The 18,576-nt window shown below is 46.0% G+C and overlaps 1 protein-coding gene across 1 annotated transcript in view; it reads left to right on the top strand.

Moving 5' to 3' along the window:
• The first annotated feature begins 1,451 nt into the window (after positions 1–1,451).
• STIMATE (STIM activating enhancer) overlaps positions 1,452–18,576 on the top strand; it is a 64,342-nt gene continuing 47,217 nt past the window's right edge. Inside the window, exon 1 of the mRNA XM_025375453.1 lies at positions 1,452–1,742. Within this exon, the coding sequence (XP_025231238.1) occupies positions 1,583–1,742 (160 nt within the window). The 5' untranslated portion in view covers positions 1,452–1,582. The remainder of the gene's footprint in view (positions 1,743–18,576) is intronic.

The raw sequence follows: 18,576 nt of genomic DNA on the forward strand, positions 1-18,576 counted from the left end.
ATTTCCTGTATTTGCCCACAGCCAGTACTTGTGGAGAGTTTAAAATTTTATAAATTAAAATTTCATTTAAATTAAGCATGTTGTTGCATGTTGTCTGTACCAGGCACTATGTTGAATTTGAATTGAAGGGTATATAAAAACAATTCCTGCCCTCAGGAGGCTCACCCTTAGCTGTGGGAGAGAGAGGTGTACAGCTGTCAAATTTAGCAGTCTGAAAAGTTTTGATGGAACAGTACACACAAGGTAATGTGGGAGCAAGAGGGAGAGGGAGGTCAGATAGGCCTTGATGCACATGAGGAGCAGTTCATGGACAGGGAAAAGGGAATGGTATCCATGCAACTAGAATGCTACATAAAGGCACAGAGTTGAGAAAATATAAGAGAAGGCTGGAGAACTGCATTTTTATTCTCTAATCAGGTTAATATTCCTGTTTACCAAGAAGGCTTTTAGATAGCATTTAACCCTCTTAGGTAATTGGAATTTGGGGGTCTATTTAATAGGAAAACTTTTTCCTAGAGATATTTACTGCTGAAAACATATAGCTCAGTGTCAACTGGACTCACACCATGTGTTCACTGACATTCTGCAGCAGGAAGGTCAGGGGCTCTAGAGCACCAACAAGAGGATGTCCAGAGAGAGCCCAGATTGGGCTGGGGGAATGGATGAAAGAATGGGGACTCAGGGTCTTGTTAAAGGCAGAGCACAGGTTCTGAGAAGTTGGAAAGGGTTAGGTGGGAGTGTGTGTGTGCAGGGGGATGTTGCAGCCTGGCAAATACCAACCATTTGTCTTTTACGCTCTAAAGGTAGTTGTGCTCCCCAAGTGAATAAGGTGGGACATATGCACGTCAGGTTTTTAATGTGAAATCTGGTATATTTCAAAATGAAAGTGATTGGATTCAGGTGACCATTTAAATTATATCTATGAAAAAAATAAAATAGACTTGGGGCCTTGATAAGCCTTTAGCTAGGGAAGTAGGAAAAAGACTCAAATGTCTAGGTTGGAAGACTCCTGTGCGCAATCTTAGATTGTTTTCCTTATTCACTTGCTTCAGAATAATCCAGGCTGCAAACTATTGGGCCCCATCCCAGAACTACTGAATCAGGATCTCTGAGGGTGGAATCCAGGAATATTAATAAATTCTCCAGGATATAGGGATTTGTCTTAGAGGGAAAAATAATTTGGTCACAGGCCGTCCCAGCTCCTACCTCCGGACCTGGAGCTCGTGATTCCCCAGCTCTTGTTCCGGTCTGCCCTACCCTGCGCACCTGGTCTGTCTACCTGAGGGCGTGGCGGGGTTGGAGAGGAGAGTGGGACCCGCGACCCCGCCCCCTGGCCCGGCCGGAGCCCCGCCCCTCGGGGGGGAGAGCAGCCGCGGCCGAGGCCCGCCCCAACCTTGGCTGCGCCAATCAGGCACTGCGATCTCAGACGTCGGGTTACGCGCGGCGCGGAGTCGGCCGCCGGGCGGAGGTACCGGCTCTGGCTTGGGCTCGGGCTCCCGGCTGCGGGTTTGGCGGGGCTGCACCGGCAGGCAGCGAGGCCGGGCGGGCCCTGGGCCCTCGCGCCCCTCCTGCGAGGCCTGCCATGCAGAGCCCCGCCGGGAACGCGAGCCGCGGACTGCCGGGCGGGCCGCCCTCCACAGTCGCGTCCGGGGCGGGCCGCTGCGAGAGCGGCGCGCTCATGCACAGCTTCGGCATCTTCCTGCAGGGGCTGCTCGGCGTCGTGGCCTTCAGCACGTTAATGCGTGAGTCTGGGACCCCCGCCCCTCTGGAGGCCCTGCGCGGCAGCCGCGGCCCGGCCCCCCGGAGGTCCGTCCTGCGCGGAGAGTTCCGGCCTGGAAATCCGAATTCCTCCTTCCCCGCAAACCCAGGCTGGGCATTCCCGCACTAGGGGGTAGCCAGGGCCCCGGGCTCCCGGCTCGGAGCCCCTCGCCTACTCGCTGTGGCCTCCAGCCAGGAGTGACCCTTCCCGTTTCCACCTTAAACGTCTGTCTTCTGAGACGCCAGTCTAAAACTCGCCTACCTCCCACCTTACCGTCTCGAATTGTTACCCCACTTCTCAGCCTGGAGTTATGACCCCCAAGGGTGACATCCCCTTGTCCGCCCCTTCTCAGGTGCTCTTCGTGCTTAGAACCCACATCCCTCAATCCAGTGCGATGCTGAGCTCTTTTCTGCCCCTTCACTCTTCAAGGATTTACCTTCTCCGTGCACATGTAAATCCTGCTACTTTGCATCCCTCTCAACACCTGGAGTGTTAGGGCCACCCGCCTCCCTTTCCGTGGCCCTTCTTCCTCAGCTTTATTTTCCCTTTTGTCAGGGCAGGACCCACCCAGTCTGCGTTCTTCCCCAGATCCCCGTCCTCTCGTTTCTTCCGGAACAGGCCCACCTGTTCCATCTCTGTCCCAAGCTTTCCTAATAAGCCGCGTCTATAGCTTCCCCTGGCTGTTCCCTTTCCACTTTTATTCTTTATATTTTAAGTTTCCTTTTCCATTAAACTTGGGCAACCTAGTGGCTGAATAGAGAAGGAAGCCCCCACCCTGTTGTCATGTGTCCTGGGCGGGGGTAGGCGGGGGGCTTCTGTTTTTCATCGTGTACATCCTTATTAAAGTAACAAGAAGTTTTGTTCGGCATGTAAGCCTGGGAGTGCCCTTGTGATTGCGTTTTAGGGGGAAGGAAAGGTTATAACTATCTGTGCAGAGTCATTAATTCCAAAAATGACTTGTTCTCAAAACTTCCCCACTGTGCTTGTGTGGACAGAGTGGAGAGTTCCTGCAGAAAGTATGCTTTGGAGTACTCAGGAGGGATCTTGCAACTGTAGGGTCCAGTTGCTGGAGTGGCCACCTTGCTTGTTTATAAGTTGGGATTTCTTTGAGTGAATTCTCTCAGGCTTTAAGTAACCCTGAAGAGGCTCTGATCATGGATACCGTGTTCTTCTGGTGGCCTGGCCTTGATAAGTCTTACAAGTGCCCAACTGTCTATGTTTGACACATTTTCTTTCCTTTTTAGTCCCAACTTGCCTTTTTCTCTGCTCAACAAATACCCACTTGTTCCCACAGTAATAATTTGTGACAACTTAGCCAAAATCCGCTGCTGACTTGGGCGCATGTACTGTATGTGTGTGTTTTCAAGTCATGGTGAGTGGGTCTTCATATCCCTCCTACTTCTCTCTCCTCCAGACAGCCTTCTTTTCTCTCTGAAGGAACTATAGGTTAAATTTTTATTTTGCTGCCTAACCTGAGGTTTCTTAGCCTAACTCTGACTGTTTCCATAGGTTTGATTGATGCTGATGGCCCGGTTTATCCTCTAGGGTCTGACACTTGTGATTCAGAGAAGGATATGTGATGATGACAGGGCGGAGTTGCTCGCAGCTGAGAAGTGTGTCGGGTTGAATGTGTTCGAGTGGAGTCTTCAGGGACATACTCACTTCTTTACTTAATCTTCAGCGTGAGCACATGTGCAAATCCCACTGTGATTGGTACTTTGTGTTTGCAGAGATTGGACTAGAAAGCAGTCTCTTGTTCACTGTGAGGCTTGATGTGGACAGAGCTTGTGGAAGTGGCTGGTGGGTCCTGGGGTGGTGTGGGTAGGAGTGATGAGGAGAAGAGTTGGAAAGGCTAGAGCTCTGTCTGCCCTGACACAGAAATGGAGGTGAGAGCAAGAGCTTCCTCCCCCTACCTAGAAGCAGACAGAGCAGGCCAGGGCAATGGCACTCTGGGAGCTGGACAAGGAGAAGCCCACTGACTGGGGTGCATTCAGGGTGGGGCCCTTCTTATCGCTCAGATTTGTTGGTCCTGTTGAAGTAGCACTGCGAGGCTTTTCCTTCTTGAACTGCTGGAAAGAGGAAGAAATCTCTAAGATGGAAGAGGAAAGAGATCAAGGTAGCCTTAAGGAAGTACATCTGCGAGCCATTTGGCTTTGTCCTGGGCTTTTAGTCCTCCCTCCTTCTCAGTCTGGCAGAGCTGCCGGGAGGGGCATCTGTTGAAGGCCAGGCTCCCCTGACGAGGGTCCCCCTTGCAGCCCTGAAGGAAGGAAGTCCATCCTTCCTCAGTTCTGTTATCTTCAGACATTTTAAATACCAACCAGTTTGTTCTGAGCAGCTTAAACAGCCCCTATCCTTTGAGGGGCTGTTTTTGAGATCACAGTCTTCTCCCTTCCAAGTATCCGTGGCCCTCGAGGCAATGGGCTTGGTGCCTCTCTTCTGGTGCCTGTCTTCTGGAACCTGACGGCCATGGCAAACACTGTTGTTTCCTGTTGGACCAGCTCTGACTGTAGAATGAACCCCCTTCTCGGCAGACAAGCTGTGAGGTAATTTTCCTTACTTCACCTCCCTGATTTCAGTGACCCTCTCAGACCACTGTCTTTATGTTCCTTTTTCTATCCAGAAAAATCACTTTTTTTTCTACTTACAGGTTGCCTTGTTTTGTTTGTTTGTTTGTTTTTACCTGGGGGGGTTTGTCCTGAAGGAAGATGACTTATATATATTAATGCCTCTGGGGAGAATTCTGGTTCTGCAAGAATTTCTCATTCTGGCGCTTTGATAGACTTCTTGCCTTACTGTGTAGGGTTTGTAGACCCTCTCGGTCCAGGCAGTTGAGAACGTATATGCCAGGTCATGGTAGCCCATTCTTCAAGCTGCATAAATATATAGACTGTTACAGGCACCACTCACACAACATGTCCAGTGTCAGCACCACCTTGTTGAGTTGGCAGGCTTCCTAGAGGCTCCATCTAAGGTACCCTGTGTACGCAGGGAAAGATGAACATACTCAGAGTCAAGCTTATGAAGCTACTTTCCACTTAGTTTTCTGAAGTGTCTGCTAGGTGTCTGCATAGAAAGAAACGGTTTAAACGAGGGGCGCTTTGTCGTAGTCTGCCTGCCAAAAAATTCCCCATTTTGGTGGTTTTGTCTATAGTCTGTGACTTGATGAAGTTTCTCAGCTTGGGTCTCAGCAGAACAGAGCTGAGCAGTCCTAGAGCTCAGCAAACTGTTCCAGTGCGGGGTAGCCACCCAGCTGTCAGCCAAAGGCCGTGTTGTCCAGTGTGTGTGTTGGCATTTGGGGTGTTTACTCTCAGGACATGTGAATGCAAAGCAAACTCAAGCCTCCCTCACAGTGCACAGTCAGGGTTCTGGGCTGAAGTGTAGACAAAATTGGTTTTTAATAAAACAAGCATTTTGAGAACTTGGATAAATCTGCCTGCCTATTTTTGTTATAGACATGGGGGCTAGCCAGCTGGGAGAAATGTGTCCATGTTTTACAAAAGCACTGCTGACATTGAGAAGTGATAGCTTTTTTCCTGCGATCCAAAGTGAAATCACAAACCAGTGCACTCAGCTTTGATATCTTAAATGAGAGTTTCTGGGGTTTTCTCCATGGTAAACTGGCCTCCCTGTGTGCTCTGTGTGAACAGACTTGTGTTGGCACAACCTTCCCTATGATCACCTCTCCCCACCCCATCCCTTTTTTTATCTCTAAAAATGTCAAACAGAAAAGATGAAAAATAATACACTCAACATCTGTCTGCCCTCTACCTAGATTTAGGAGTTGTTCACATTTTGTCACATTTGCTTTATCTCTTTATGCTTTTTTTTTTTTTTTTGGCTGAGCCAGTTGAAGGTAAGTTGTAACCCGCGTCACACTTTACTGCTAAATACTTCAACTAAGTCTCCCCAAAATAAGGACAATCTCCCACATAACCACAATTTCATCATCACACTTAAGAGAATTAATAACTCCATGATATTATCTCATATCCAGTCCATAGTCACATTTCTCCAAATGTCACAAGTCTTTTACAGCTGGAGTTTTTAAAAACTAAGATCCAATCAAGGCCCACATGTTGTGTTTGGTTTTGTTTTCAGTAACTTTCATTTCTAGAAGAACCTCCTTCTACACATACATGCACACTTTTTTTTTTTTTTTTTTTTTTAATGTTTCTGGCTTTTTGAAGCGTCCTGGCTGCTCGTTATGTCAAGTGCCCCACATTCGGGAGTTGTCTGGGAGTTTCGCTATGGTGTTTGAATTGTTTCACCGACCCCTGTTTTCCTGAGTTTGGTCTGGAGCAGTTATTAGATTCAGATGCCCTGTTTTATGGCAAAAACACGCTGTAAGTGGCACTGTATGTTTCATGTCTATTCCACCAGGAGGCATGTGACACCATGCCGCCCCGCTATTTGTGTTAATAAGGTTGATGTCTTGGTGGTGGGGGATGGAAGACCTCTCAGTCTCTCCCTTGTAAAGGTACATTTTCCCCTGAGCAATCAATAAGGGATCTCTGCAGTCATAATACTTGGAGATCATGTGAGTACTCTATTTCCCAGTAGCCTTTCACCTGGTGATCACCTCCTCCTGGTAAAATAACAGAATACAGTGACAGCTGAATTGGAGCTGGAGCCCACAATTCAGACAGACAAAACCCGCCTGTCTGTGGGTCTGGAACCCAGCACACAATCAGTGTCGCTGTCCTTTCCTCCCTCTGGAGTGCCAGCACGGGCAAAGGAAGAACGCCCCTTTTTCCATTCCAGGCTGGTGTTGCGGTCAATGTTAGTGTGCTGGCTGGCTCAGAGCTTTTATTTTTAGAAAGTTTTCGGGTTTTCTAAATGTTTATTTATTTGGTAGCATTTATCCATAATGGTGATCTGCTTGATTTATCATATAACTTCATTAATTTCTAATAAAATCAGGACAAGAGGAAGTTGTGTGAATTAGGAGACAATCTGAGTGTAGAATAACTTAACAAATGTACTTTTTTAAACTTTTAAATACCTCTGTTGGCCACATGTTGCCCTGTTGGGGCCTATCATGCTTCCGCTGCATTAAAATCTGTTTAAAGTCTTTTGTATATTTGTACAAACATGAAGATTTGTTGAAGGGGTTTTACAAGTGGTTAAAAATAACGGGATCCCTGGCTATGGATCCAGCCTGACCCGGCGTCCATGTCTGCTTCACTTTGCCATGTGGTGCCCCTGAGCAACTTCTGCATTTCTCAAAGCTTCAGTTTCTTCCCTAGTAACATGTGGATAAAGATCTTTCTTTTCTGGGCCTATGGAGATGAGAAGGAATGTGTTTGAGGAAGCTGGGTTGGTGTCAGGCACATGTTAGGCCTTCCTTGGGGGTGTGTCTTCATCCTTGTTATTACATTGTTTGTATTCATGAGTTGAGCTGAAGAATGTTTCACAAGTGCTTAAGTAACTTATTTTCTGAATTATGTTAAACATTTCCCTTTTTTCTTGCTTGTACAATGTCTTTACCTTTAGCCCTCCTCACAGAGTGCATAGCAGTGGGGAAAAAAAAAAAAAAGAAAAGCACCTTTAGCCCAGCCAGCACAGTGAGTGTGAATCCAGATTAGCATGTGCCAAAACCGGGTGGCTTTAGTGGCCAAAATAATCTTCCTTGACCTAACCTTCCTTGTGTTTTTACCAGCAGGGCCCCTTGTGGGCTCTGAGAGAGAGGGCAGTGGGTGCCTGGGGCTGTTCCACTTCCAGGTAATGAACCTGCTTCAAGTCGCTGGCTTTTCTTTGCCCAGGGCCCATGGTAGTAGGTGGTGGTGCTGGCCCCTGGAGCCGGCCTCTTTCCTGCAGCCTCTCTTCACTGAGTCCTCAGCATGCCGGCCCCCTCACAGGAACCCTGTACAGAAGCAGTCAGTGAGCGGGTGAAGTGCCTTGTACAAGGGCTCCTTTTTAGTAAGTGCAGAACTGAAATGTAAGCTGGGTCCCTGGGACCCCAGACACTCTGAGCCGCTTCCTCTGTGCCTGCCTGCTTTTTCCACCCCTCTTTCCACACAGGTGCACTTTCTGATTACTCTGTATCTGTGGCTACTTCACCTCATTTTTTTTCTATCTGAACAATTCTGCTTTTCTTTCTTGATAATTATTTAAGTAATTTTATTTAAAACATTATTGTTTTATAACTGTAGATAACATTAAAAATATAAATTTGAAATGACTCATCAATCGTTTCATGCATACATGAGTCACACCCTAGGTCTGCTTTTCTGTGCCTTTGTGAAGATTTTCCTTGGCTGGGCAGAGGGTGGTGATTCTACCCCAAGGCTGAGGTCTAGCATGTGAGGCAGAGGCACCCCCGCCCTACCCCAGAGCAGCAGAAGCAGGGAGCACGGAGTCCCTTTACTCACTGGTGAGGAAGGGTCTCCAGGGCTCTGGGTGACTTCAGGTTACCTGCTGATTTTCACAGAGTTCATTTCCCTGTTGCTTGCCATATGACTATACGGAAGGTCATTAATAATCTTGAGGTTTACCCTGAATTATCCTTTTCGTTTGTATACATAGAAGCAGTTGGTGAGTCTATTTTAGATTACTCCACTGCTAGGAAAGCTATCCATTGAATCCGGAGTTTCTCAGCCTGGCACTGTTGGCAATTTGGATGAGATAATTATTTCTTGTGGGAGGCTGTCCTGTGCGTTGCAAGGCGTTTAACAGCATCCCCAGCCTGTCTCTGCCCACTAAATGCCAGTAGAATCTCTCATTGTGACAACCAAAAATGTTTCCCGACATTGCCAACTGTCCCCTGGGGGGCCAAATTGCCCCTGTTTAAGAACCACTGCATTGGTTCAGTTTGTGAATTTCTCAGCAAATTCATATTTGCTCTAGAAGAATAGATTAGAAGGTCAATGTGTTGTTTCCAAAGTGTAAGAACAGTGGACTATTAGGATCTCTAAAGTACTCTGGTGCCAAGCCCACTGTTGGATGTTTCCTTGACGAAGAGCTGAGACTGGTCCCCAGTCCTTGAGGGGCTCACAGCTGGAACAGGCTGTAGGCAGGCAGGCAGGCAATTCCAGTACAGCGTGAAGAGGATTGTAGAAGCTTGAACACACTGGAGAGGGGGAATGAGGGGTTCCGCCTGGGGACTCGAGGAAGTGTCCCTGAGGAAGCTCCACCTGAGCACGAGGCTGAGAGCTCTCGACACGGAGGGGATGGTGAGAGCGAAGGTTCACGTAGAAGAGACCAGAGCTGGAGAGGGTAGAGGCAGAGGGTCTCAGAAAAGAGAGGCAGTGCACTCGGAGGCTTTCCAGAGAGCCTTCCTTATTCCATTTCAGGCCTCTTTCATGGGTGCATTTAAAGAGGACGAATTAAATTATTGGGTGTCAAGTCAGGGTCTGCATGTACCGCATGCTCCATTTGTATTATTTCCCTGAGAACCTTTCTTTTAAAGCAGTTTGCATCTCGTATGGCAGCCCCTGAGAAACATACATTGTTTATCTTTGGGGCCACAGAAGAAAAAATAGGGACCCAGTAACCGCCTGGCCCCCATCCTCTTGGCAGTGCCTTCTGAGCTAGACGGTGGTGATGTGGGCAGGTGTGCCATGCTCACCCAGGGTTGGGCATTTAGTCCTCACACAGCCTGAGAAGTAGGGACTGATAGTATCTCCGTCTTATAGATGAGGAGATTGGGTCGCAGAGAGGTTAGGTAACCCACTCAAAGTCACACAGCCAGTAAGTGGTAGAGCTAGGCAGTGTGGTTGTGCAGACCTTCCATTTGGATAGTAACAAAGCAGTTCCTTATTGTCAACTAGCTTTTATGGGTTGTCTGCCACAGTCCACCCAGATGTGGAGAAAGTAGAGATACTTCCCGCCTGGATTGTATGCTGCTCTCGAGGTGTGGGTGCAGTGTCATGCCAAGTTAGGCAAGCCCTGGGAACCACTGTCGCCCACTGAGCACGGTCGCAGACTTTGGAGGGGTTGGCCTTTGCTACGGAACGTCTCTGACAGAAGTTCAGTTGTTGGTACATTCTAAAAATTCTGTACCTACAACGGCAGGATGGTCATGCACCGAAGTCGCCTTAGTGCCTATGAGAAGCCTTCTCCCTTGACTTATGACAGCCCTGCCTGATCATCACATGCCCTCCTGCTGCATCTTCTGGTTTAGTGTGCCCTCTTCATTCTAAGGGGCATTTTATGCCATAAGCAGGTTCCACTCAAGCCATTTTGGGGAGGAAGAGGCAGAGGCTGGTGAGCTTAGCACACTAAGGGCAGGTTTCGTGGTGCGGACGTGGGGTGGGGTGGCATAAGGAAGGAGGGAGAGGCTGGGGATACCGAACCAGTGTTTTTGTTGACTTTAAAACTTCTTTTAAAGATGTGATGTTGTGTATCATGGTTTTTCCAATCACCAACCATTGATGGGCATCAACAACTTTCATGCTTTTTCTTTATTTCTTGTATGCAGAGTAAGTCAGGACACAGATGGGGCCAACTCTGCTTTTTCATACATTCATCTTACTTAAAATGCCTCCTCCGCCAAGCTTTTGTCTAGTCCATGGGCTTTTCCAGGCCTCTTCAGCTCATCTGTGTTCTTCGTGGGCTTTTCCATTTTGTTAGAAGACATCTTCATTTAATAGTATGAAATGACGTAGAGGCATGAGGTAGTAACAATGCATTTAAATGACATAAGCATAAGACACCATCCTATAGGAGTAGTTGAAACATAGCCACATGGTGCATGCCACGTCCTTTTGCCCAGAGCCCTGTGCAGTGTGCACTGTCGGATCATTAGAGCAGCTTTCTATTTGGGTAGGGAGTTTTGGGCAAAAATATCTGCGGGTGGTTCCATCGAGCAGGGCTCTCTGCACGCAGTTGATATTCTTCCAGTCTTGGTGTGGGGAGCAGTGGAGTATGTCGGGGAGACTTGCTCGGAGCGCATTTAAGCAAGCGTGTTACTGATGTGGATACCCCCCACTTACCAGGGCATGGCCGTGGGGGTGTCTGAGGCAGCCAATCGTATGTTACAACTCTGCTATTCCATTATGCCCTGACCCTCAGTCCAAGCCCTGGAGAAAATGAGGGTACAGAAGTATGTGAGAGGCCGGAGATGAGGGACGTGTGTTACGATCCTAAAGACACAGTGTAGGGTAGGGAGATTCAAGTGATTTTTTTCTGTCAAGAGCCCTGGCTTTATTCTACCCTCAGATTTCTGTGAGAAACCCCATTGATTACTGATGCTTAAAAAAAAAAAAAAGAACTGATTCTGTTATATGGAGTTAGAACAAACAGGGATGCTAAATTGCCTGTTAATCCATTTAGCAGTTTACATATTGATTCTTTTCCCAGTGTGTTTAAATAATCATTTACTAATATTCTAAATAGGTAAAAACCTTCAGGGAAATGTCCAGCACACATGCCATAGTGTCACCATAGAGCTGGGTTGGAATGTTGCTGCTACAGACAGGTCCTTATCCTGAATGCAGCCGTTTTATAGTGAGAGCTCATTATCCCAGTCACGGAGGTCTCGGGTCAGGCCAGTGTGGACGTGGTGACGGATGAAGTTTGGTCTGGGGTGATGTGAGGCATAAGGGCATGGAGGCGAGTGGCGGGTAGGAAAGGCACTGTCTCAAAGCATTTGCTAGCCCATATTCCATGGCGTGTGAACTGCTGAGCCTTACCAGGGAGCTGCTTAGCGCTTGTTCCCTCTGGCTGTAGCTGCTGTTGTGCCATGTGTGGTTCCTCTTAGCCTAGGTCTAAAGCAGCATCCTTGTGTCTTGCAGGACAGCCAGGCTCCTGAGCCTACTGCCCCCATCCTCCTTTTCCCAGCTTTTCCTGTGCTGCAAACATTGCAGTACCATGGTCTACTTCGCAGCCTGGGCCAACCAAGGAGAGCAGCCACATTACCAGATTCTGGGATCCAGCAAGATGCCGCAGGGCTGCTCTTCTATCCCTATACCTGTCAAACCCATTCCTGCCTACTTCCCTTACTGATATTCACCATTCCTTTTCTCCTTCCTCCCCACCTAACTACACCCTATTCATCTTACAAGAAACCTTCTCTAATGATCTTAGTCCACATTGCTCTTCTTTGAAGTCCGTAGGACATCCAGTGTGTGTGGTACAGGGTAGGCCTCTGCCTGTGCCTGGGTTCGATCCGCCAGCCAGGCTGTGCTGGCGCACAGTGCTGCCTGATGATGCTCTGGCAAAGTGCTCCTCCAGTCCAAGTTTGCTCCTGAGCAGTGAGATCTTGGGAGGTAGAAGGAGACTGAGATTATTTTCTTGTCTAACTACTAAATACTTCAGCATGCATTTTCTAAGGACACAGGTGTTCTTTTATGTAACCACAGTATAGTGATCAAAACTCAGGAAATTTAACATTAATATGTTATTAACAGTCCACAGTCCATATTCACATTTCATCAATTGCCTGAATACTGTCATCGATTTTTTTTTTCTAGTCCAGGGGCACACTTGGCATCTAGTTGCCACATCGCTTTAGTCTCCTTTAGTCTGGAATTGTTCTTTAGCCTTTCTTTGTCCTTCCTAGCCTTGACACTTTTGAGAAGTACAGGCCAGTGATTGTGTAAAATGTCGCAGATTGGGTTTGTCTGATATTTTCTCATGATTGCGTTCAGGTTACATGTTTTTGGCAGGCTGCTGCCTGCATACGTGATGCTGTGGCCTACTTAGTGCATCGTAACCTGAGGTGCCGACCCTCAGTCAGGTGTCAGTTGATTCTAGCGTTGGTGAAGGTTTCATTGATAACTGGGGTAGGGTCCAGCTCTCTCCATTGTGAAATTACAGTTTTTCCCTTTGTAATTAATAACTGATTTACAGGGAGATATTTTGAGACAATGTAAGTACAGGATCTGTTTTCAGTCTTCCTTGGAAAGCCTCCACCAGTTAGAAGGGAGCCACAAATAGAGAGTGAAGGTCCTCGGCCAGTTTTTATCTGGTAACTCTCTGGTGACAATACTGAGTCACATTTGTGGAGTACTCATTACGTGTCAAGCCTTGTAAGTGCTTCACATATGTCAACTCATTTACTTTTCATATTATCCCTATGAGATGAGTACTCATGTCATCTTATTTTACACTTGGGAAAATAGGCACTGAGAAGTTAAGGCCTCTGTCTAAGGCTCTGACAGCCTCTGAGTGGCAGAACTGGAATTCAAACCCAGTGGACCTCACTGCAGCACTAGGGCCTTGCACCCCCCGCGGTTCTGCTCGCCTGCTGCCATGTGCGGCATACACGTGTGCTGCTTGACACACAGTGCTGCTTCTCTGACCTCTGCACGTTCCTGTCCTCTGCATGTGGAGGTCTTAAACACCATTTGGTCCCCACTGTCCCTGACCTGCTTGGTTTTTTGACTGAGAGCCTCACTGAAGTCTTTTTTCTAGGCATGATAGACAGACTCGGAAGAAGCCAAAGGCTTTTCATTTTGAGATTGGAGTCCATGGGCCTTGTCCTGGAAGCCAGAGGAATCTTTCCTATGTGGATAAATTTAACATTTGAGCCTGTGCTGAAGGATGAGGAGACTTTTGCCCATGAAGGAGTAACAGATGCAGAACTTGCCCGTCTTCTGTAAGCAAACAGAAAACAGGCCAAAATATATGAAACAACTTTGCAAATATCGGACAGCAGGCATCAAGACAGTGAGCCGAAGGGAAAAGAAATAATGAGGTGAGCCCTATGGTCTTCCTGCCAACATTCTGCTGGAGGCAGTTTCCAGATCTCAGAGCAGCGAGGAGGAACCCATGCGAAGCCCAGCAGTCTAGCTGCATTGAGAAGACACATCTGAGGCCAATGCAGTTGGCATTTGCAGGGGACAGTACAAAGAAAAAGCTACGCAGAAGGAAAACTCTTCACCTTAGTTAGCTTAGGGTCTCCTCGAGACTTTTTATGAACAGATCTGTTGTGTAGGGCAAAACTCAAGAAGCGAATTGAAGAACCACTGCTGGAGAACTGTAAGTGGAACTACTTCCAGAACGGAGAGACATTTGAGCTCTTTCCAGATAGAGCAGAGAGACGTTGTTGAACACCTGGGACATCCATAGACCCCTCAAAAGAGTCACCATGCCTTAATATTAGCTTTCATCTAGCTCTAGAAAAAAGAGTACAAAGTTTAAAAACAAGCCTTGAAGCCATATACAAAAATTGACTGGAAGTAGGTCACAGACTGGGAGAAAATACGTGCAAATATGACTGTCTGACCAGGTGCTTATAACCAGAATATGTAAGAATTCTTAGAACTCAGGAAAAAAAGTGCAATTTAAGAATTGGCAAAGGATCTGAAGACATTTCTCCAGAAAAGATATACAAATGGCCAATAAGTACATGAAAAGATGTTCAATATCATTACTCATCAGAAAAATGCAAATTAAAATAGCAATGAGACACCAATATATACCCACAAGACAAGAATGACTAAAATTAAAATTGATGAACAATACCAAGATTAGAAAAGTATATGAACTCTGGAACTCCTATGCATTTCTGGTAAAAACGCAAAAGGGTACAACGACTTTGGAAAATTATTTGAAAGTTTCTTGTAAAGAAAATGAAATGTACCATACAACTCAGCAGTTTCACCCCTCAAGATTTACCTAAGAGAAAACACATGGCCATAGAAGGACGTGTGCATGAATATTTATAGCACCTTCCTTTGTAATTGCCCCAAACTAGGAACAGTTCAAATGTTCAACAACACATGAATGGATAAACCAATTGTAGTATGTCCACATAGTGGAATAAATGTCCGCAGCTAAAAGGAACAAACTATTGATACATGCAACCACACGATTGAATCTCATGGTTGAGTATGCTGAGCAAAAGAAGCCAGATAAAAGGAATACATACTGAATGACTCCATTTATATGAAATTCTAGAAAAGGGAATTCTAATCTATAGTGACAGAAAGCAGATTAGTGGTTGCCTTGGAGTAGTAGGAATGAGACTGACTGCAAAGGGACTCAAAATAACTTTTTGGTGGCTGGGCGTGGTGGGTCACACCTATAATCCCAGCACTTTGGGAGGCCAAGGCAGGTGAATCATGTGAGGTCAGAAGTTCGAGACCAGCCTGGCCAACATGGTGAAACCCTGTCCCTACTAAAAATATAAAAATTAGCCGAGCATGGTGGCGGTCGCCTATAGTTCCAGCTACTCACGAGACTGAGGCAGCAGAATGGCTTGAACCCGGGAGGCGGAGCTTGTAGTGACCCGAGATTTCACCGCTGCCCTCCTGCCTGGGTGACAGAGTGAGACTCCGTCCCAAAAAAAGAAAACAAGCACTTTTCGGGTAATGGAAATACTGTATCTTGATTGTAGTAGGGTTACATCAGTGTACACATTTCTCAAAACTCACTGAACTGTATGCATAATATACGTGCATTTTTGTTATGTAAAATTTTACCTCAGAATTGTTGTAGAAGAGAAAGGGAAAAAAAGCTTTGAAATGACCAAGCTGCTCTGCAGAGTTCACTGCTTGCCCAAACTAAACTTCAGTGCTCACTAAAGGCAGACAAAATGTAAACACTTAACAGTATGACTAACAATCATGATGGATAGCCCCAATCAACAATTTCTAGACAGGTTAAAGAAGCAGGATATGACCAATAATCAGGAGAAAAATCAGTTAATACAAATAGACCAAGAAATTACAGAGATTTTAGAATCACCAAGAAAGGACTGAAAAACAGTTATAAATATGCTAAAGTTTTAAAGAAAAATTGGGTCATAATAAGCACAATGGAAAATAGAAAAGCAAAGCAAATGGAACTTGTAGAACTGAAAATACGATTTCTGAAAAATTCATGGACTTATAAACAGAAAATTAGACCATGAAAGAATAGCGTAAGTGAAAACATAGCAACAGAGCTTTATAAATTAAAGCACAGAGAGAAGAAAGTCTAAAAAAAACAAAGGAACAGAGCCTTAGTGACCCATGGGAAAATATCAAACGTCTAATGTGTGATTGGATTTCCTAAAGAGACAGAGGAGGAAAAGGCAGAAAAATATTAGAAGAAATAATGACTGAACATTTTCCAAAGTTGATGAAAATTATAAACTCATAGATCTAAGAAGGTTGATGAACCCCAGGCAAGATAAATGCAAAGAAAATCACACTAAGCCATATCATAATCAAACTGTTGAAAAACAGATGATAAAAAAGAAAACTGTAAAAGCAATCAGAGGAAAAGAAGACATCATATACAGAAAAATAAACATAAGAGCTAATTTGGACTTTTTGTCAAGCTATTTAAGCCTGAAGACAATGGAACAACATCTTTAAAGTGCTGAAAGGAAAAGCCTGTCAATCTAGGATTCTATAGCCGGGTGAGAAATACCTTTTATAAATGAAGGCAGATTTAAAAACTGGATGAAAGCACTTTGATCTTTCCTCAGCCAAAGTAGGTGACTCCAAACCTGGTAATGACCATTCCAGCTCAGCTCCTTGGCCCCTTTGAAAGTTTTGACATCTTTAGTTACCATCTCAAGAGTTAAGTGTGATAGTAACAAGTTACAGATGTTTGGAAGAAACTGAGTTGCTTTCTTTAGTTAAAAACTACTTGCCACCGCAATAAGGAGAAACAGTGCAGAGATGTGGTTTTAGGCTCCTAGAAGCGGTGCTGGGAAATCAAATGCTCTCGGCGTCTCCTATTTATGATGCCTTTCTCCATCCTCCCCTGTACTGCTGTGGCCGACTCTAAGTGCCAGGTCCTAAGCCCTTCTTCATACCCCTCTGTGGCATCATTTTTGTCCAAACTGCCCTTGTTAGCAGACTCTTCATTGCACTGATAGGATACCCCGTGTTTGGGGGAATGAGAAACCGAATTTAGCTTCAAGTATCTTTTTTGGTTGTTGAAGTAGAATAGGGGAAAGGAAATCTCCTTTAGGGGTGGACAGAAACACTGTGGTGACTACTTCTAGTGCCTTGTTCTTTTCTCCTACCTTGAAGAGCTGTTAGCCAAGTAGGTCAGCAGAGAGCATGAGCGTGTCAGCCAAGACTGAATTTGAAAGCAAAGCAGCAGCTTCAAGTTCCCCCTTGAAAGATGCATCCATGCCACATCCAGTAAAAACATCCTGAGAACTTAGAATGACAAATGTGGCAGGTCGCCTCCATGACGAACCCCAGCCATCCCCACTCACGATATTCACACCCTTGTATAGTCCCTTTCCACACTGTGTCAAGGTTAGTTTATGAGACCAGTAGAATGTGCTAGAAGTGAAGCCACATGGCTTCTGAGATCAGGTGACTACGAAGACTGCAGCTTCTGTCTTGAAGGTGCTTACTTGCTTGCTCCCTGTGGGGTCCCTTGCTCTGGGGAAAGCCAGTGACCGTGTCTCAAGGACATTCAGGCAGTCCTGCGAAGAGACCCACGTGGTGAGGAGCTAAGGACCCCTAGCCCCCAGCCCCATGCGAGCCTTCTGAGAAGTGCATCCTCCAGCCCCAGTCAAGGCTTCCGGTGATGCAGCCCTGGCTGACAGATTGGCTGCAGCCTTACAAGAGAACATGATCCAGAACTATGCAGCCAATAGTAAATGTTTACTTCTTTAGGCCATTAAGTTTTATAGTAATGTGTGACACAGTGGTACCAAACTAACATAGCAAAGCTGTGAGAGAAGTTAGGAGACTTGATTCCTGTTCTCTAAGAGTCCACATCCTGCTTAGGAAGGCAGACCAGTTGAACAAGTAACTAACTATTCTAGGCTTGTATGCTAAGTGGGCAAAGGCTGATTCAGGTATATTTACCTATTGGGCTTATCAATTGGATTTCATCTTGGTGAGCAGGTCTGTCAGAATCCCAGAGTGGGTTGTAGCATTGCTGTTCCTCCTCAGTTATTGAAGGCAGTTTAAACAGGCTCAGAGATACCAGCAAACCTCTCATCCAGAGTAGGAGTTAGCTACTTTTTCAGTGTTAAGGATTTCAGAGAGGTGGTTTGTCATATTCTTTTTTTTTTTTTTTCACATTTCCTATTATTTTTAATTGCATATGTGCGTTACCCTTAGCAAGCCTACCTGATTCTCACTGTTTACTTTTTTTTTTTTTTCCCCCAGTTGAGACAGAGTTTCGCTCTTCTTGCCAAGGCTGGAGTACAATGGTGCTATCTCGGCTCACTGCAACCTTTGGCTCACTGCAATCTCCACCTCCCGGGTTCAAGTGATTCTCCTGCCTCAGCCTCCCGAGTAGCTGGGATTACAGGCATGCGCCACCACATCTGGCTAATTTTGTATTTTTAGTAGAGACAGGATTTCACCATGTTGGTCAGGCTGGTCTCAAACTCCTGACCTCAAGTGATCCACCTGCCGTGGCCTCTCAAAGTGCTGGGGTTACAGGCGTGAGCCACCGCACCCAGCTTCACTGCTTACATTTTAACTGGTAGGAAATCTGAGTTTCTGTAGTCCACAATGGATTGGTGAACAAGGATGAATTTCAGAGTATTTTTGTTATATAATGAGCCTTTGAGTTGCATGTGGGAGTCAAACAGAAGCTAATATTGAAATAGCCAGCTCATTCCATGCATGGTGACTTTCTACACATTTTCGGTCTTCTCAGTTGTGTGACTTCGTTTCAGTACCTTCTTCGTAAGGAGGCAGTTGATGTATCTTCCTTTTCCTCCGAGCCCTTTCAAAGGTACCAGCAGCCCCAGGAGCTCTGTGTCCAATGCTACGGGAAAGGAAGTGCAAATGGAGCTTGGCTGAGTCTTCGTTCTCTGCCCTGAGCACTCCCACTGGGTTTTTCCCCAGCCACCTGCTCTTCTTCTGTCCCTGGAATGTGCTGAGACACAGTCACCACTCTCCTGGTTCTTATAACAAATGGTTTGGTCTTTTTTTTCTTTTTACTTATAACAATATGTAATA

This window comes from Theropithecus gelada, chromosome 2 (assembly GCF_003255815.1).
Source record: "Theropithecus gelada isolate Dixy chromosome 2, Tgel_1.0, whole genome shotgun sequence".
NCBI classification, from domain to species: domain Eukaryota; kingdom Metazoa; phylum Chordata; class Mammalia; order Primates; family Cercopithecidae; genus Theropithecus; species Theropithecus gelada.